The sequence below is a fragment of the Scyliorhinus canicula genome, chromosome 3 (assembly GCF_902713615.1).
Source record: "Scyliorhinus canicula chromosome 3, sScyCan1.1, whole genome shotgun sequence".
Taxonomy (NCBI): domain Eukaryota; kingdom Metazoa; phylum Chordata; class Chondrichthyes; order Carcharhiniformes; family Scyliorhinidae; genus Scyliorhinus; species Scyliorhinus canicula.
In genome coordinates, this window is record NC_052148.1 from 96,910,103 (window position 1) to 96,931,832 (window position 21,730).

General features: G+C 42.5%; 1 protein-coding gene across 4 annotated transcripts in view; it reads right to left on the reverse strand.

Moving 5' to 3' along the window:
* LOC119962824 (mesoderm induction early response protein 3-like) overlaps positions 1 to 21,730 on the reverse strand; it is an 81,047-nt gene that overhangs the window by 45,657 nt on the left and 13,660 nt on the right. For all 4 annotated transcript variants that reach the window (XM_038790953.1, XM_038790954.1, XM_038790955.1 and 1 more), the window contains 4 exons: positions 20,645 to 20,790; positions 16,395 to 16,523; positions 16,163 to 16,283; positions 1,070 to 1,152 (listed from right to left, as the gene is read on the reverse strand). In XM_038790953.1, the coding sequence (XP_038646881.1) occupies positions 1,070 to 1,152; positions 16,163 to 16,283; positions 16,395 to 16,523; positions 20,645 to 20,790 (479 nt within the window). The remainder of the gene's footprint in view (positions 1 to 1,069; positions 1,153 to 16,162; positions 16,284 to 16,394; positions 16,524 to 20,644; positions 20,791 to 21,730) is intronic.

Sequence of the window (21,730 nt, forward strand, 5' to 3'; positions counted from 1 at the left end):
TTGTACGTTAATATTACAGATTACACAACCACGAAGAACAGCTAAACCCAAGAGAAAAGAAAGGCGAACCACAGGAGAAGGGATGGGGGGGAAGGAGAGCAGGAGGAGGGGGGAATAGGGAGGAGACAGGGAACAATGGAGGGGAACCAGAGAAGGGCGGGGCAAGGGAATGTAGCCGGAAAGAGAGCACGGGAAACGATAACAAACTTGGAAGGAAAATGCGGGCAAAAGACGGGGCGAATGGCCAAAGCGGAGGTGAACGCGAGACGACAAAGAAAACAGTCCGGGAAAAGCAAGTAACAACACCAACACCAGATCCATTCTCTTATTGCCCTCTCTGTATTGGACATAACCAATGTAAGGGTTTCGCCGGCACTCAAATGTATATGTACCTCCCCAGTTTCCTTCCCCCCCCCCACACACAAACAGGTGCCTACTTATCCTACTTATGTGTTAAAAATAATATTGCTAACTGTATAGAGTTGCTGTTGTTGAGCTAGTGCACAATATCATACCAGAGTTTTGTTTTTTTTCTTTAGTTCTCTTCTCTTCTATGTAGATAAATTTTATTCTGTGTACATAACTGGAAATATACTTTGTTCAAAAACCCAATAAAAAACATTTATAAAAAAAATATTACGGATTACAGGAATTAAGCAGATATTTGTTTTGAATCATATTCAGAACTCCAACCTTGAAAGAATAATTGACTATTTTGTACTACTCATTTATGCGGTGACCACCAGTTCTTTTAAATTATTTTTTAAAAATCCAAGGCATCGTCCTTACAAATCACAATACCATTTAGGAGTTAACCTTCAGAAACATTTACTTAGAGAGTTGCAATGTAGGTTCAGATTCATTGCATGCATTAATGTAAATAACACTTGCATTTCACCTCATGTCTGTTAACTAAAGAACCAAATGTAACTTCCACAAATCTTTTTATTAATCACGACAAGATTATCAATAAACAGCCATTCTCCACTTTAGCAAATATAAAGTGGAACTTCTTATTTTGGTGCAACACAGGTCAGATTAAAAAATTTACATGCTGAGTTTAGAGTACCTTTTTCAAGTCTTCAGGTGGAACACAATCATCTTGTCCTTCTTCATCTTCAGATTCTTTTTCACCATCAAAGGTAGTGCTTGCTATATGCAAGAAAGTTAAAGACAGTTATCAGAAAATGGCCATTAAAAATATAAATTTCAAGATCTTCAAGATGGAGGCAAATTTTATTCCTGACCAAGAGTATTAATCAATCATCAACTAAAAAAAACCCGTTAAAAATAATGCCCAGAATTGAACCAAATAATGGATTTTTAAAAATTAATTTCTTTCCTCTGAGCATCACTGACAAGGCCGTAGGGGTGGTCTTAAGTTGCCTTCTTGAACCGCTGCAATCCATGTGGTGTAGGTGCACCTATAGTGCTGTTCAGCAAGATTCCAGGGTTTCGATCCAGTGACAGGGAAGGAAAAGTGATATTGTTCCAGCCAGGATGGTGAAAGATACAGGAGGGGAACTTGAAGTTGGTGGCATTCCCATGCATCTGTTGCCCTTGCTTTTCTAAGTGTTAGAAGCAGAGGTTTCAAGAGTGCTGTAAAAGGAGGCGAAGCAAGTGGCGACAATGCATTTTGTACATTACACCTACTGCTGCCAGTGTGCATTGGCAGATGTCGTGAATTCTTAAGGTGGTGGCCACAAAAGTGGGCTGCGTTTGGAATGAACTTCTACTGTTGCTGGACCTGCTTTCATCCAGACAAGTGGGCAGTATTTTTTCAAACTCCAGACTTGTGCTTTGTAGATGGTGGACAGGCTTTGGGGATTGTGGAGGCAAGTTACTCGCAACAGAATTCCGTTTCTGACCTGCTCCTGAAACCACATTATTTGTATGGCTAGTCTGGTTAAGGTCCTGGCCAATGGTTGCTCGTAGGATGTTGACGGTGAGGGATTCAATGATCGTAGTGCCACTGAATGTCATGGGGAGATGGTTAAGACTCTCTCTTGTTGGGAGACAATCATTGACTAGCACTTATGTGGCATGAATGTTACTTGCCACTTACCAGCCCAAGTCTGAGCAGTGTTCAGGTCGAGATGCATGCAGGCACAGACTGCCTAAGTATCAAAGGATCTGGCATCATACTGAACACTGCCGACATCTGAGGACATCCCAACTTCTGACATTATATTGGAGAGGTCACTGATGAAGATTGTTGGGCCAGGTTTACTGGGTAGCACGAGTGGCTAGCACTGTGGCTTCACAGTGCCAGGGTCACAGGTTTGATTCCCCACTGGGTCACTGTCTGTGCGGAGTTTGCACGTTCTCCCCGTGTCTGCGTGGGTTTTCCTCCGGGTGCTCCGGTTTCCTCCCACAGTCCAAAGACGTGGAGGTTAGGTGGCTTGGCCATGCTAAATTACCCTTAGTGTCCAAAAAGGTTATTGGGTTACAGGGGTAGGGTGGAAGTGGGGGCTTAATGTGGGTCGGTGCAGACTAGATGGGCCGCATGGCCTCCTTCTGCACTGTATGTTCTATGTTACTACCCTGAGGAACTCCTGCAATGATATCCTGGAGCGAGATGATAGGTCTCAATAACGATAATAATTATTTTGTGAGAGATATGCACGATAGTACAGTGAGTAGCATTGTTGCTTCACAGTTCCAGGGTCCCAGGTCGATTCCCAGCTAGGGTAATTGTCTGTGAGGAGTCTGCACGTTCTCCCAGTGTCTGCATGGGTTTCCTCCGGGTGCTCCGGTTTCCTCCCACAAGTCCCGAAAGACATGCTGTTAGGTAATTTAGACATTCTGAATTCTCCCTCTGTGTACCTGAACAGGCGCCAGAATGTGGCAACTAGTGGCTTTTCACAGTAACTTCATTGCAGTGTTAATGTAAGCCTACTTGTGACAATATAGATTATTATTATATGATTCAAAACAGTGGAGTGCTTCCATAATTCTCATTGATTTCAATATTGCTAAGGTTTCTTGATGCCACACTTTGTCAAATGCTGCCTTGATTTCAAGAGCACATTCTCATCTCAATTCTTGAATTCAGCTCTTTTGTCCATGCTTGGCACATGGTTGTAGTGAGGTTAAGAGCGGAGTGGGCATAGCAGGACTCAAACTGAGCATTGATGAGCAGGATATTGGTGAAGAAGTGCCGCTTGATCGCACTGTCTATGACACTTTCCTGATGACCGAGTAGACTAGTGGGCGAAAGTGGCTGGATTAGATGTGTCCTGCTTTTTATAGAGGACAGACCTGGACAATTTTCTGCATGACCATTTTGATGCTCATGTTGTAAGTATACCAGATTAGTTTGGCTAGCAGTGTGGTTTGTCCTGAAGCACAAGTCTCTAACACCACAGTGATATCGTCAGGACTCTCAGCTTTTGTTGCATCCAGTCCCTTCAGTCATTTCTTGATACCTCGTGGAATGAATCAAATGAACTGAATAATGGAATCAATGGTGATGGGAAACTCAGGAGGCAGCCAAGATGGATCACCTACTTGGCATTCCTGGTTACAAATTTCCAGCATTACTCCTATCTTGATTTCCTCAAATCTTAATATAAAATATTAATCGGCAAAGCTAGTAAAGTTAATCCATTTTATTTATTTCCTTGTCAATTTGCCGTGGTATGGCACACAAGCCCGATCATGCGTAACTTTCGGGTAAATCCAAAATCACAAATTTATCATTGTTTATATGCTTCTTTGTAAATTATGATAACATTTGTAACATAAATTAATCGTATAAACTGGTCACACTGCAATTCTACCTTCCAACAGTAGCAACACACCAGCTGTTGGGTGAATATAAAGGGAAGTTAAAGTCACCATTGTCCCAGATGACCAAAGGCTGCTTTCCCCTTTGAGAGGGAGAGCTCACTTTGAGAGTGCTGATTTAACCTGAGGATCACCACACCTTAGGCAAGGGACATGGCTGAGAAGGCGAGGCCTTCATGAAAAACCTCAGCCGGTACGGGAATTGAACCCACGCTGCCCTGCTCTGCATCACAATCCAGTTATCTAGCCAAGTGAGCTAAAACAGCTCCCAATGGGAGATCATCATTCCCAGCCGGAGTAAGTCATAGAGGTCCCCCAGCCAAGCTGCCATTCCAGGTGGCGTTGTCGACTGCCATTCCAGCAGAATCCTTCGTCGGGCAACGAGGGACGAAGGCCATGTCGTCGGCCTTCCTCCCCTTCATCAGGTCCGGCATTTTCAACACCCCAAAAATCACCACCATAGAGGCCCAACCTCTACCCCCACAATCTTTGATAACGGCCCAAATACCCCCTCCCAGTATCTCTCCAACGTCTCAACCACAGAACATATGCACGTGATTTGCTGGTCCTCGCCCACACTTCTCACACTCGTCTGCCATCGTCTCACATGGAAACCCTCTCCATTCCTTCCACGTTCCTCACTTGCATATACCTGAACTCGCTTTCCTTCGGCAGCTCCATCCTCTCCCGCAGCTCTCCCAGACTTGTAAACCTCTCCTCAAGGTACAAATCCCTCACCCTCACCAGCCCCAACTCTCATACATGGCATCCGTCTCACACAGCTTAAATCCATGGTTCCCACAGTGGTGTTAGCATGGCCATCCCAATCATCCTAAAGTGCCTCCTCAACTGCTTCCACATCCTAATCGTGGACTATATCACTGGGCTCACTGTGTACCTCCTTGGCGCCAGCAGACGTGCCGCCATTACCATGGCCCTCAGACTGGACCCCCTATAGGTCCGCTCCTCCGTTCTGACCCACTCTAACCCCACTCCTTGCCACCACCGTCTCGCATTCGCAACCCAGTAGTAGGAACATGACCCCGCTACAGAGACAGAGCAGAATGGGGGGTAACAGATTTGGTAACGCCAACCCCCCTTTCTGCCTCTGGAGCAGGGTTGTCTTCATCCTAATAATATTCTTTATTGCCACAAGTAGGCTTACATTAACACTGCATTGAAGTTACTGAGAAAAGCCCCTAGTTGCCACTTTCCGGCGCCTGTTCGGATAGACAGGGAGAATTCAGAATGTCTAAATTACCTAACAGCACATCTTTCAGGACTTGTGGGAGGAAGGTGGAGCACACAGCGAGAACGTGCAGACTCCGCAGAGAGAGTGACCCAAGTGGGAAGCAACAGGGCTAACCATAGTGCTACCGTGCCTCCCATCCTAGGTACCTACGCAGCCCATATAAATTCCGAAATCCCTGCAACCAGACCGGAAAAAGGCCTTCGGAATGAAGATTGGGAGGATTTGGAATACAAACAGGAACCTTGGCAGAACATTCATTTTTACCACCTGGACTCTCCCCGCCAATAACAGGTGTAACGTTTCCCATCTCGTAAAGTCCTCCCTAACCTCCTCCACCAACGTTGTCAGGTTCTATTTGTGCATCGTCGCCCACTCCCCCGTCACCTGCACCCCAATATACCCAAACCTGTCCCTGGCAACCCTAAATGGCAACAACCAAAGATTGGCTCCCTGACTTGCCACATTCACTGGAAACACCTCACTCTCTCCAACGTTCAACTTACAGCCCGAGAAGGCCCCTGAACCTCTCCAGTATGCCCATAATTCTCCCCATATTCTCCAAAGGGTCCGACACAAACAGGTCATCTGCGTAGTGACACCTGGTTTTCCCTTCTCCCCCTCACAATCGACTGCCACTCTATTGACCCCCCCCAAAAAGGCTGCCGCCAAGGGCTCTATCGCCAGTGCGAATAGCGACAGCGGACACCCCAGTCTCATTCCCCTGTGCAACCCGAAACTCCGTGAACTCATCTCGTTCGTCCCTACATTCGCCACCAGGGTCACATGCAACACACACCCACACCACAAACTTCAACAGCAACCGTCCCAAAATTTCAAATACGTACTGCCACTCCACTCGTTCAAAAGCCTTGTCTGCATCCAAAAAGACCACTACCTCGATTATTCGTCCATCAACAGGGTCATGATCGTGTTTTAAAACCACCTAATGTTACTGGAAAGCTGTCTGCCCTTTACAAAACCCGTTTCATTCTCTGCAACCACCCCCGGAACGCAGCCTTCTAACTTCCCCACCACTAACTTAGCCAGTACTTGCTCATCCGTGTTAAACAGTGATCTGAGCCTCTATGACTCTCACTCCAACGGGTCCTTCCCCTTCTTCGGGATTAGTGTGATCGACACCTGGATCAGTGTCTCCAGTAGTCTCCTTCCGTTGGAGAGTTGGAGTGTTGGAGAGTCTCCTTCTCCAACACTTCACTGAACATCCCGAGTACATTTGGTGTGAATTCCTTATAGAAACCCGCCAGGTAACCGTCCCGCCCTGGGGCCTTTCCTTACTTCATCCCTTTTATCACCTCTCAGCCATAGTGGCTCCTCCGGCACCCGCCTCCTCTCCTCATCCAGCCTTGGGAATTGCAGCTCATCCAAAAACTTCCCAATATCCCCTTCCTCACCATCCGGATTGGCCCTATAACTTAACATAATACTCCCTGAATGCCTTGTTAATCTTCCCTGGCTCAGAGACTAACCCCCCTCCCCTGTCCGTACCCTCATAATTTCCCTCGACGTGACCTGCCTCCGTAGTTGATAAGCAAGCACACGGCTCACCTTCTCCATATTCATATTGCACCCCCTCGCCCTCCGTAGCTGCCCTACTGTCTTCCCCGTTGTCATCCTCCCAAATTGCCCCGGTAACCTCTTTCTCTCTGCCAACCCCTCCTTGGTCGGGGCAGTCGAATATATCCTGTCCACCTCTAGTATCTCGTCCAACAACGGTCCATACACTTCCATCCTCCTCTGATCTCTGTGGACCTTGAACAAGATAACCTCCCCTGAACCACCACATTCAACGCCTCAAAAATGTGGCCGCCGTTACCTTCCCATTCTGATTCAACTCCACATAGTTGACTTTCTCATAGAACCCCTTGTCTGCCAAAAGCCCCAAATATAACCTCCATTCCTGCCTCTGCCTCGAGCCAAGTTTGACCTCCAGCCAGTGTGGCGCATGGTCTGAAATCACAATTCCCGCATACTCCACTCCCATCACCCCCACTTGGCTGACTACGAAAAAGTCAACTCCGGAGAATACTTTGTACATGTGCGAGGAGTACTCCCTCTTTCCCCCCTCTCTTCTTCCCCCCCCCAGGTTCTTAAAACCTCCAAGGATCCACCAACCCATCCTTTCCATAAACGCTCCTAGCTACTTCGCCATTCTCAACTTTCCCCTAGAACCCTCGGTTCTAGCACGCAATTAAAATCACCCCCCAAATCAACTGATTCATGTCCAGGTCTGGAAATGCTCCCAGCAACCCCTTCACCAACCCAATGTCATCCCAATTCGGCGCATAAACATTCACTAGCATCACTGACGTTCCCTCCAACACTCGTTCACTATAACATACCTCCCACCCAGGTCCTGCACTTCCTTGGCCCTACAAACCCCACCCTTTTGCTCAGTGGATCGTCACCTCTCACGACTTTGAATCAAATCAAATTGGGCGGCACAGTGGTTAGCACTGTTGATTCACAGCACCAGGGTTCCAAGTTCGATTTCTGGTTTGGATCACTGTCTGTGCTGAGTCGGCATGTACTCCCCGTGCCTGCGTGGGTTTCCTCCGGATGCTCCGGTTTCCTCCCACAAGTCCCGTAAGACGTGCTGTTAGGTGATTGAGACATTTTGAATTCTCCCTCTGCGTACCCGAACAGGCGGCAGAATATGGCGACTAGGGGCTTTTCACAGTAACTTAATTGCAGTGTTAATGTAAGCCTACTGCGACAATAAAGATTATTAATATTAAACACCGAGTTAAATACCTAATCCACCCATCCCTTTCTCAACCTAACCTGATCCTTTGCCTGGAGGTGCGTCGCTTGCAGAAAGATCACCCTTGGCTTGAATCTTCTAAAGTGCTCGAAGACCAGAGACCTCTTCACCGGCCCATATAATCCTTGTACATTCCATGAAACGAACCTTACCAGAGGCTTGCACCTCCACTCCCTTCTACTGTCCACCATCCTCCCTTCCAATTCTACCTCCTATGATTTTGCCCTGAAGCGCTCCCATCCAAGATGGCCCTCTTCCCCACATGACCCCGCTCATTCTCCAACACTGCCACGCTGCCGCCCCCCCCCCCCCCCCCCCCACAAACTGGGCCAATCCCCACAGCCACCTCCCCCAACTCACTTCCATTCACCAGCATTACCTGCCAGTGTGGTATTTCCCGCCCAAAGGTACCTCCTATCTGACCCTACACTGCTCCCCCCATCCTTCCCCCCTTAGTCTGTGCAACCGGTTTCCCGTGGACACCACCCTCCCCCACACAAACAAAGACAGATCCAAATCCACAGGTCACCCACTCAAAAGCAAAGCACCCCAAATGGCACGAGGGGGAAGTTGCCCCCGAGCAAACAATCACAATGGCAAAATTGCCCCACCAGGAAAACGTCCCCCACCCACCAGATCCCACAATATCCACACCTTCCAATCTCTGTTGTTCCAGCTCATCCATCTCCCATCAGCATTCTGTTCTCTCCCAGTTTATGGTCTCCAATGAAGTCATTAGACTTCTCTGGTGTTTCAAAATAGTATGCCCAGCCTTCAAAAGTCGCCCACAGTTTCGCCGGCTACAGTACCCCAAACCGGACCTGTCTTCGGTATAGAACCGCTTTGGCCTTGTTGAACCTTTTCGCAGCTCCGCTCCAATGTTCTAATACATTCGGACGCTTTCCCCTCCCATTCACAGTTCCGCTTCTCCCTGGGGGACCGCAGGATCTTCTCCTCCATAAACTCATGGAGCCTCACAATAGCTGCCTGTGGCGGCTCCCCCGCTCTCAACTTCTGCCTTAGGGACCTGTGTGCCCTACCCACTTCCGGTCCTTGGCCAGCACCCCCTCCGCCATCAGCATCCTTTAAAAAACAAAGAATTTAGAGTACCCAATTCATTTTTTCCAATTAAGGGGCATTCAGCATGGCCAATCCACCTACCCTGCACATCTTTTGAGTTGTGGGGGTTAAACCCATGCAAAAACGGGGAGCATGTGCAAACTCCACACAGACAGTGACCCAGAGCCGGGATCGAACCTGGGACCTCGGCGTCATGAGGCAGACCACTGCGCCACCATGCTGCACTCTCGCCACCAGCATCCTTGAGACATATCTTGTGGTGCCTTCCACACCCTCTTGAAAGCTAAAGATACACAAATTCTGCCTTCTGGATCTGTTCTGCTGCTCCTTGACCTTTGCCCATAGCAACTTGCAAAGGTCCCTCAGGAGCCCACCTCTGCCTCCAATGCCACCACCTGATTGCTGTGATCGGACATCACCTTCTCCATCTCCTGCATATGCGACCCCTGTGTCTCCAGGTACTTCTTGACTCTCTCCATCGATCCTTTGTGTGCTTTCGCTCCCTCGATGGCCTTCAACCGATCTTCATGTATCTCCTTTTGATGCTCCTCTCTAATAAATGCCATCAACTGCTTCATCTCGGGTTTTCCAACTTGCGACAACCCGCCCCCTCTGCCATCATCCCAATTGCTGCTGCACCACAGGTCTGCTCCAGTTCCTTGACCAGGTCTTCAACCTTCTTCTGCCAGGTCTGATAACCAGGCAGACATGCCACCCCATTTTGGGGGGAAAAAAAGAGCTCAAACCAATGCTTTCGAGCCACTCACTCCATGGCCGCCACCGTAAGTTCCACTGTGGCGCAGCAGTGCTAACCACTGTGACACCATGCGGACATTACAGGTTTGAGATTCTTCTTTCAGACTGATCTTGCCTTCAGGAATTAATTGAGTACACACAGCAACTATCCTCTAAATCACTGCCACAGTGATGATACATTTGGGTACTGATAACCCCATTCTCTTGCAACTTAAAAAGGACAAAACTGACACAAGGAGAAAATTGCAGTTTGCAGACATTACTATTTTTGAGCTAGGTAAAACTATGTCAATAACCATGGTGAAGAGCAACAACTACCCCTTCTTGTAGGAAAGCATCTAAAACCTGCATGTTACCTGCCCAACTGCATGGCTAAAATTAACTTGACATTAGGGAAACGGTTTCCTACTATGTGACTAGTACGAACATCTTACTACTCTAAGTAAATAGAGTCAACAAAAGTAACAAAAAGGACAGTCTTCTACTTTCTCAAAAAAGAGAAATTTGAAAACTCAGCAGGCCCTTGTTTTCTTTCTTCAGGTAGTTGGGTTTTTGGTTAGTTTCTTATTAGTTCTCGATTTACCCCATTAAAATCTCTAAATTACCAGCAAAACAAAAACGCCCCCCTTCCTGGCATTAGGGACACAATACAAGAGATATCAGTTGATCTTTAGTAAATCAACTTTTGTTTACAGATATGCGATAACTAATTGATCTATCATACAAGACAAAAACAGAAACGTAAACACAGCTTGTTTAGGTAATTTGGACATTCTGAATTCTCCCTCTGTGTACCTTAACAGGTGTTGGAATGTGGCAACTCGGGGCTTTTCACAGTAACTTCATTGCAGTGTTAATGTAAGCCTACTTGTGACAATAATAAAGATTATTATAGAGCAATTAGATCCTACTTAATAACTGTTAACCTTTGGACAGATTTTCATTCTACATGGATTTTGTTGAATCATTAATCAGTTTCCAGATTCAACAAGGAGTAAAGGATTACAGTTTTGGCCCCAAACAACATTTTTATGTTTCTGAATACAACTAGTTGAAGGCAACTATTTACACAGAAGGGGCAGCAGTTCAATAATAAATAATTGTTTAAAATTATTACAGGAATCAAATGGCTTCTCAGTTTTCTTATTAATTCAGGAGATCCTTGTATCATTGGAGTATGCTGCATCAAGTCTTACAAACAGGAGGACTTGCTTGTTTGGACAAAAGGCTACAGCCAAAATACTACTATGTCAAAACAATGCATGCTAATAAGTATGAAGGCTGTGCCAAGCAACAGTACTGTAGATAAGCAGGACAAGCACTCTGCCAGTCTTCATTTGAAAACAACAGACATCACTACTTCCACCTGATATGAACTGCCTAGTTTCATGAACAACCTTATTTAAAACTTAAAAAGGCTCTCGTCATCCCTGCAGTGGAACTTGGAATTGTTCTTCCACTTTGAGATAGTGGATTGATCAATAAGTATTGGCTATCACTGTTGACATTTCAAAGTTACCTTCAAGACATGCAATTTTGGAGGCATATTTTTCATACCAAATTATTTGGGGTTCATTAACTTGTCAAAGTCAAAATTAAGGATATTAAATAAACCATTTTTTTGAAAAAGCTTCACCTCAAACACCATTAACTAATGCATTTAACCTACTTTACAGACCAATTAACTTCACATACCAATTAACATCCATCCAAGAAGAAATGCTGACACAAATAAGACTTCAGAAAATATAGGGGAATGGATCGCAAACAAACTTCCTTTAGAATCATAGAATTTACAGTGCAGGAAGCCATTCGGCCCATCAAGTCTGCACCGGGCCTTGAGAAGTACCCAAGACCATACCTCCATCCTATTCCTGTAACCCAGTAACCCCACCTAACCTTCTTTGGACACTAAGGGCAATTTAGCATGGCCAATCCACCTAACCTGCACATCTTTAGACTTTTAGGAGATATGTTTATAAAATCTGCAATAGATTACTCAAGAACTGAAAGGACCTCAAAGATCATGAATCATTGCACAGCAAGTGACCAGGTTCCATTGGAGGTCTAGCAAGTAACCATTGCAGCTCATTATCTGGACAAGCCTATTTGGTCCAGTGATGGATCTTAAGATCGGACAACAACCCTGTAGTGAGCAAGAAAAAGCAATGCAAATATAATATAAATGATCATAAGCTCAAATTTTCAGAAACAGCAGCATCCAAGCTAATTTGTTTCTGGAACAGAGTTTTGGAATTAGATTCAAGGAAATGCAATTTGTGTATGTCCTCAGGTTTATACACCTTATTACATGTGTGTTTCCTAACCTAAAAAAATGCAACCATTATTAGGTCAATGTTTTTGATGGGAGACAGAAACCTGAATCAGAACAGTTTCTGAATCTTCATCTCAAGTCTCAAGCAGGCATCAAGGTGACCAGCAGAGAAGATTTTAAATGCAGACTCAAAGAACTCTGCATCTGGGCAAGATAAAAATAAACCAATCACCAAGCCCAGAATGCACAAAATATTGCTGCTAACCCAGCCCCTTATAAAAACATAACTCATAAGAATGCCTGTTGTAGCAGTCTGAAAAGAAAAGCACAGGTGGAGTGCTAGCAGAGGGGGCTCTTTCAAGCTTGTGGTTAAAAGGACTTTACCGATTTGAGTAAAGGGAACACTGCTCTGCATCGGACTGTGATCTACAACACATAGTAATCGTCAATTACATTAGGTTCCAAAACAGAAGGGTGCTGCATTCCTCTTGAAAAGCACAAAACTTCACTCTGCTCGCCACCCAAAAAAATGATCAGCACACTGCTTTTGGAATCAATGCAGATCCCAGACAAATCTGAAATAAGGTCCATATAAACCCAAGGGATTTAACCTCCAATGATCAAAATGTTGGAGTAAAATTTATTTGCTCACTTCTTACGGTAGTCATTAAACATGTATTTTGGATAGGTTAAATGACTGCATTACAGCAGCACAAACTTCAAATACAACATGCTATTAAAATATGAATTCAGAGGTTTCTCTAGGCTGTGAGAAGCCCCATAATTTTACAAGAGAATTTGCTGCTGGGGATTCTTGCTGTGACTTGAGAGACAGCTCTGGAACTTAATAACCAAAATTAAAGTGCAGCACAAAAAGGGCATAACTTGATCAGGGCAGAGGCTGAAACAAAAAAACTTGTTTCAGAAGTTATTTTTTTAGATGTGAAATCTCAGAAACCTCCGGCATGTGAACCACCACAAAGGAAAATGTTAGCCAATGGCCAATACAACCCATGAAGGATTGCACAAAGCTTAACATACAATCCAAACACGTCTCCTTTTTTCATCACAAGCAAGTGGGATTTCTTTGGCACCTTCAGAAGCTTAGCAAGTGCACGCACATTGCAAATAAAAACGGCAATGTTTTCCACACTCCAGTTAACAATTGGGAGAACAACAAAATATTAATGCACCATATGAGGATTTCTTGTTTCCTTTGAATCCATGGAGGTTAATCCACAAAGGCTAACCTGGCTGTGCTGACAGAGAAAGGTTACAACAAGAATTTAAACAGTGCCCCATCATGGATGAAATCTAATTTTCAAGCTCCAAATCTGGCTCATCCTCAAATAAAGGAGTGCAAGAACAGGGGCAAATGTTAGCATGAGCTTGTGCCCTGCAATCCACTTTGACACTGGGAAATGTAAAACATCTGTCAATTTTTGGACAGCAAAAGAATCTAATTGCCACTCAGTCCAAGCAAGTCAAAGAAAAATGCCTGCCAGCAGTGAAGCATTTGTCAACACCAGCTTGTCTCCCGAAACAGAAATTAATATTAAGCAGAAGTGGTGCAGTTAAGACTGACCAGCTGTTGCACATTTCAGACTGTACAGTTACCCAAGACCTCAACAAAAAAAAAGGATAGGTGGGGTGGTGTAAAAATGAAAGGTGGCATCCTTGCACCAATCTTATTGGCACCAGGCTGGGATGACTCCTCATACAAGCTGGCACCAAAGTAAGCTGAGCCACAGCAGGAGTGGTGACCTGAGAAGGACCATGCTTTTTCGCACCTGCGGAGCAGGTTTGTGGTGGGGGCCAACTTACCTGGCTCCCAGACCTCACTCCTGCAGTGGACTCTTTTCTTGGAGGATTGTTGAAGACTCTCCCATCTGGTGCGGGAGGAGATGTCCAATCATATAGTGCACAATGTCATGTTGTGCTTCAAATATAACTGCAAGAACCCGAAGTGGCCATCTGCCACCATGAAGATGCCATTACATTTTGTGCAATGTTTAAAACCAGCAGACAACTTGCTTGAAGATCAATGATCTTTCCAAGCTGGAAAACAAGAGAACACAGAGCTCAACCATGTGAGAGAATAGTGGAAAGTGATTTTTATACTGCTGGGGGAAACGTTACGCACATCAGATGAGGTGTAGATTCTTTCAATGACTGAGGAAAGGAGAGGAACGTGGAATGTGGCCCAACAAAAAAAGACATTTTAGATAGCTATTTTCACCAATGGAAATCTTGATATATTCCCACAGTATGAGGAAGAATAAATTACTTCTATAGCCTATTTCAAAAATTGTTTGCTGACAGAAACTACCTGAGATATCAGGTTTTAGTTTTAAAACTAAAATAAGCTTATGCTATCTCCACCTTGGGTGTGGCAACAGCTATAATACACATAATACCGATGTTTAGTTTCTCCCCATTGCAGAAGCTGCAATTCAATTCACAGATAAAAATTCTCATATTTAGTAACATCACATACGCTTGTGTATATGAATCAGTCTCTGTACATGATTTCTTCTTCCCACAAGTTATCGCAGATGAATAGAAGATGGAAATAATTTGCTTTCCAAAAGTGATCATAGTCTAGCCAAATACACAATCAATCCAGAAAGACTAGATCCCCAATTTCAATGTTGTATTCTTCTAAGGATGCTGTTTACAAGACTACATCAGCTTGCAAAAAACATACTTCAATTTACTGATCCAACAGGATTATTTCTGAATTGTGTGTTTCGCGAAGCTGATGGTTTTCACAATAAAGGTTGTGAAGTCTTTCATCATAACTTGGTTAAAAAGAAAATATCTCAATTACAACCTATGATGTCAAGGGGTCATACATACTGTTCTTGGTTTTGCAGCAAAAATGTAATGCAAGCTCGACTAGAACTTTTACAAGAAAGCATTATAATACTAGAAGGACTGTAAACTGACAACTCCTGGGCTCAACTCTTTTCTTCAGCAAGACTTAGCTTCCATTTCCATCCAAACAGACAAGATGAGATTCTCCAACAACAAACACAATGGTTGCATTGAAATTTGTTATGCCATTCTTGGTAGGTGCAACTACACACTGCAAAAGCAAATTTATTTACTAACTGCCACTGAACTTAAATCTTACAGCCCATCAGGATAGTTGCTTTGTGAAGTATCATTCTGCTGTAGTATTGGGGATACATTGGAGGTTAAAGTTCGGGATGCGGCAGCTTAGACAGCTTTACTTTAACTCAGTATTAATATCAGGAGCATAAAGTATAAAAATATCCCATTCCAACACAATCATTCCCTCTGCCAAACATAATTTACTAGTTTTCCATCCTTTCACTTGCGCTTTCAATATGGAAGCGCCGGACATAATGACTAAGCTGAATCAACTACGTTGGTGTCATCCTGTCTTTTTCTATATGCATATATGGAGAAATATTCATTCTGTACTGTACCAGTTTTAAAGGCTTGTTGTGATATTTGTAAAAATGGGAGAACTCTTATAAAAACATACCTTTAAAAAATGTACTGGTAGCATAGCCGAGAACAGAAACAATTCAAATTCATAAACTCAAATTTCCTTTAGTCTCAAAAGGCCAGGCCTCCCAATAGCCACCCACCACAATTACACAGAGGGCACTCACATTACACGGATGGCATTTCCCAACAAACATCACACATCAAGTACGGTTACCCATACGATTCAGAATCGTGTATCCCAAGAGTGTATATGTGTGCTGATTTTGAAATGTAGGTACACTGAGAGTACTGGACTGGTGCAGTATCCACTACCTCCTGCAAACCAAGAATATAGTTGCTAGGAATGAAGGTTTAACATCAGTAGTTCATTATGTAATGTGTGTGGAAGATGATCAAAATCTCTCCACTGATTTTACATCTAGCCAGTGTGGCTGGCCAGCAGGTTGATTAGTCAAGTTAATTTCACAAATGGTTGTACACAAGTCTGAAGTAATTTTGTATGTGAGTGAAATTAATACTGAATTTGCATACTTTTTAAAAAAACCTTGCAATTACATATGTGCTTAGCTTAATGAAAGAGACCACTTAAGTGGTTGCATTATATTTTGCATTTAATTTGTCAATTCAGTCTTGTTCCTTACTGCACCCCAAAGCTTGCCTGGTGGAATGAAGCATATTTTACCACAACTTTCACTCTAGCCTCAAGGTTTATGATCAAGCAACTTTTGTTTCTAACCCATAAACTTACATCTCAAGTGTCGGGGAAATAAATCTGTTGTTTCATGAGAAGTGACAGATGGGGTCAAGTCATCAGCAGAAGACTGTGTTTCTTCATCATCACCTGAAAGTAGGTCCTTTGCTATTTCCTCCTGTTCAGATAAAAATTAATTTTATTTACTCGACATAATGCACATCTCAAGTAAGGTTTCTCATGACAATTTGCATATATTGCCACAAAAAGACGGGCTTACTAAACTTGCCTTATCAAGAGTCATGTCAGGAAGTTCATCAGCGAGCTCACTTGGTGAACTCCCTGGATTTTCATTTTCTATTACCGGAGGTTCATATCCATAAAGTGCCAGCAAATCATCAAGTGGCATGTTGCTCTCCTGTGGAGTACAAATATCTGAAATTTAAAGTCTTAACATGATGGCATTTTCAGTAAAAAATGTTTCAATAGATTGATCACACATTTGTAATTCACTTCAACAACACCTCCCAGCCCCCCAGCCTGTTATCACTCGGAAAACCTAGAACAGCAACATCATGGGAACACTATCAATTAAAGGTTACTCTTTTAATGAAAAAAACTTTTTTTTCCCCCCAATTAAGGGGCAATTTAGCAGGGTCAATCCATCGACCCTGCGCATCTTTGGGTGGTGAGACCCACGCAGACACGGGGGGGGGGGGGTGCCACCGTGCCTCCCATTAAAGGCTACTCTACGTCATATACCATTCTGACTTGGCATTATTTTGTCATTCCTTATTCATTGACATTCCTTATTCTTTGCTACTTCAAACATGGAATTCACTCCCTAGTAACACTGTGGGGAATAAACGCCGACTTGCTAGTATCATCCACATCCAATGAACAATAAAGTAAAAACCACTGTTCAACAAATCCCAAGTAAATTAATTAGAATTTGTTATACAAATTAGATATTGATCGAGCAAGAGGCACAATCCAGGAATAATCCAAAAAACCTGTATTTCTATAATAGTCATGTGCAGAGATGCATTTTAATATGTTACAGGTGATCAACAAATGTAAACATAGGGAAGGAGCTTAAAAGCCAATTGATCTGCATGGCAAACATTTAAGTAAACAATTCTCAACTAATATACACTCTCGAGGAATAAAAGCTCTGTTTCAGTGGTTCAGCCATGGTTAACGAGAGAAGTCAGTGATAGTATTAGATTAAAATAAGTCAATGATATAGGCAAGAACAGTGGCAAGCTAAGGATTAAAGGGATTTAAAATTCAACAACGGGTAACTAAGAAATTGTGTATGAATGAGAAAATAGATGGTTATGAAGCAAACCAGCAAATATACAAACGGATTAGAAGAGTTTTCACGGGTGTGCAAAAAGGAAGAAATTAGTGAAATTCAAGGTCGGTCCTTTAGGGAAAATGACAAATGAAATTTTAATGGGGAATAAGGAAATGACAATGATGTTAAACAAATCTTTTGCATCTATTTTAATAGTAGAAGATACAAAACATTGTAAATTGTAAAGAATCACAAGTTTAAGGAGAGCGTGGAACTTGAAGCAATTCATATCAAACAAAAAGTACAGCAGTACCCCAAAAAATCCCAGGACTTGATGGCCTACACCCTAGGGCTTTAAAAAATAAATTGGATGCATTACTTTATTTCTTGGATTCTGGAACTGCCCCATGGCTTGGACAGTGGAAAATGTAAGCCCGCTGTTCAACAATGGAGAGACAGCTAAAATAGGGAACGACAGGCCAGTTAGCTTCACAATCCGTATTAGGGAAAATGCTGGAATCTGCTATGAAGGATATGGTATCAGGGCGCTTGAAAAATCACAATATGATTTGATTGTGTCCACACTTATGAAAGGGAAGTTGCGTTCTGCAAATGTCAGTCATTTTGAGGGTGTAACTAGTAGGATGGACAGGTAAGAAAAGGGAAAAGCCAGTGGGTGGTGCCACACAAAAGGCTTTTATACAAGGTTCAGGCTTATGGGATTGCGAGCAATATATTAACATGGATTGGTTAATGGGCAGAAAACAGTATAACCCAATAATTTTCAGGATGGCAGGTGTCAAGATGAGGGGATGAGTATAGTCTATCTAACTTTGATGATGATACAGAGCTAGGCAGAAAAGTAAACTGCAAGGACGTAGAAAAGAGACTACATAGTAGGACTATAATATGGGGAAGTACAAAATTATCTGCTTTGGTAAGAAGAATTAAAAGCAGACATTTCAAAAAGTGAAGAGGTATTCAGAGGAATTTTTGTATCCTTGAACACAAATCACAAAGTTAACATACAACTACAGCAAACAATCAGAAAATAACATGGTTATGCTAGTCTTTATTGAAAAGGGTTTGGAGTGTGAGAGTAAGAAGTCTTGCTACGTTTAAATAGGGCTTTGATGAGGTCACAGCTAGAGTTCGGTGTACAGTTTTGGTCTCCATACCAAAGAATAGAAACAATCTTCGCAAAGGTTAATTAGATTGATTCTCGGATGAGGAGCTGTTTTGTGAAGTGGCATTGAATGGAATGTGCCTATATTCTCTGGAGTTCAGGAGAATGAGGAATATCTTATTGTAACACATAACATTGTAAGAAGGCTTGACAGGGTAAACGACGAGGGATTGTTTTCCCTGGTTAAAGCACTCACGACTGGGGCGGGGGGGGGGGGGGGGGGGGGGGGAAGAGGGGGGTCGCAGGCTCGGGAGAGAAGGTTGGCCATTTTGGAGAAGCTTCTTTATTAACTGACTGAGCATTCACAACCCTCTAAGTGTATTCAAGACTGAGATTGACACATTTTTGGGCACCAAAGGAATCAAATGATAGGTGAAAATTGGAGCTGATTTGGAAATTCAGCCATGATCTCATTGAATGGCAAAGCATGCAGGTTATATGGCATACTCTGATTCCTATTTTTGTTCTTATTGTCTGACTTGCAGGTGTGGGGAGGGTACTAACTTCATACAGATACTTCACAGCAAACATGGCACCTCAAGGTTATTTTGCTAATAAAAAAGGGAGCAGGTAAAGCTGAACACGTATGGGGTGATCGGAGTAGAATATGTGGCATTTTGCATGCACTGCAGTGCATCGAGAACTTGCACTCTACCTCACATTTATCAACATGATAGGTGAAGGATAGGTAAGAGTTTCAGCAGTAAGCAGAAAAACTATCACCGTTGGAAAAAATACTTCAGTGATGGGCTTGGCTGTGGAGAAGGAAGTTAAGCTCAGAACTGGAGACTACACCAAGGCCCATGCTGACGGACTTAGCGGAGATGACAGCTTTAAAATAAAATGTTTAAAATTCATATGTATTATTTACAAAATGTAATATTGGTGCCTAGCTTTGGGCAAATCCAGCTACTAACTTTATTTCTTCCAGAGGCACTAAAGACTACACCAAATAATACATTTCAGAGTTGGTTCCCAAGGTGCATTGCTCACAGGGTTTAGATTTTCCTTCCTCTTTTGAGTAAGCATCTGGCCTCCAGTTCAGCACCTCTCCTTTGTGGTACAGTTTATATGTGAAAATCAGCATGGGCAAGTACAACTGCAAACCTACATCAGACTAATTCATAGTATATTGGTACACTCACTAACTTCAGCAATGTAGGAACTTTAGGCACTTAATTAATCTTTCACTTGTATCAAAAATAAATTTTTATATCATAATCACAAACATTTCCACTGGAAAGCTGCTTGAAACGTGAGCTGCGGGGATCATCATATTTGAATGTGTACTGCTCTGTTCTAGGCAGCGGCAGAAATAGGATGTTAATTTGCTTTCTTCTTTTTCTGTTCATAATTCTCAGTACTTTGCTATGCCAAAAGGGTAATCTGAAAACCAGTTCCAAACATTTTATAGCTTGCCAACAGGTAGTGCATACATTTAGTCCAGGATGCCTGGATCTATGATTCCCCCTCTCCTCAATAAGCACTTTTGCCCTCATCCTTGCACAGTAATGTTCATACTTTTTATGGGAAAAATATCTCAACGTTAAAATACACTCCATTCTACGATTAGAAAGAAACTGAGAATGTTACTTCCCATCAGTTTCAATATTCAATTTGCCTAATAATTAAAATCAATCAGATTTGTTCAAATCGAATGTCACTCCTCTGATATGTCAAAAAGCACTGGCCTGTATTCAGTTATTTGAGAGAGTTTGCACTTCAGACTGAGAATGCTGAACATGTAGGAAGCATCTACTTTTTCCTCAAATGATACCCTCTCTTTTATTTGAAGTAGTACAACAAAATGATTCACCCTGTATGAAGGCAACAGTGTTGTCGCATACAAGACAAATTATTTTATAAAAATTATATTTGAATACTACCCAAAGGACCAACAGCTGTTTTTCACATTGTTGAGCCCAAATTATGGAAAGCACTCCTACAACATTAACCTTTATTTTAAAGTAGAAAAACTATTGTTACATTAAATAGCACTGTTTCAAAAGTATGAATTTAAACTTAGTTTACTTTAAGAAAAAACTTTAGATACCCTTTCCAAATCTTCAATTTCAGATGTGAAATTCTTCCCTCCCTCTAACATTTCCTCTTCTTCAAGTGTTCGCTCATCATCATAATCATGCACTAGCATTTCTGCTGTAGGGTCGAAATCATGATCCTCAGAAGACAATGAGCCAACTACAAAGTAAAAACAATCAAATGAACATACTAAATCTGTGATATTTTTACATTTTTGTTCTAGCATATTACTTACTTCAAAAGTAGATACCGTGATAACTTATACTAGGCAACTGTACACCCATTTGATTTGAATTAGATGGATTCAGATATAAGGTTTTTTTTAAATGTAAAAAAAATGTATCATTCTTTTGGTCTTAAATGTGGAGTGTCAAAACATACTTTAAAAGATCTTTTCTAAACAGATAAATATATAATTAACTAAACAGTGACATAATTCAAAGATAGAAGGATGGTTGAGAAGAGACTTCAGTGGGATAAATTAATGTTTAAGCATGCAAATGAAAATTCAACATACCCAAACGACTAAATCAAGAAGTCAACAAAATTAAGAAAACACAAATAGTCCTTAGACTGAACGTTAAAAACAAGCATCGAAAAAATAAAAAGGTACAGAAAGGTCAATAGTAACTGATCTTAAGTAAACCTCAAAATAATTCCCATCAACTGGCACATGCGTAATGGGCTGAACATCTCCTGTGTGATATTACTCCATAACTCTAATCCTGGTCAACTCAAGCAGAATTCTAAATTCAGATTGTCTTATGCCAGAGGTCCAGAGCACAGTACACAACTGCTAGAAAGTCAATATCTTCCCCTCTTTTTGGCAGTTCAAATGTCAGCCGCATAAAAAGTAGTCCATTGAAATGATCAGTTGATCCCAATAATGAATGGATTGGAATCTAATCGAATGATAGCCTTGAATTTTACCAATATCACAACCCAAATGTCACAAATAATGGGACATACCCAGGAAATTTAAGAGGGCATGCATGCCAACCGCAACAAAGCCTGTCTTTGAAGCTTACATTGTCAGGAAAGAACAGAGCTGTGAAATGCAATGTCAATTTTGAAATTCTGACAATTTCTAAATGATCAT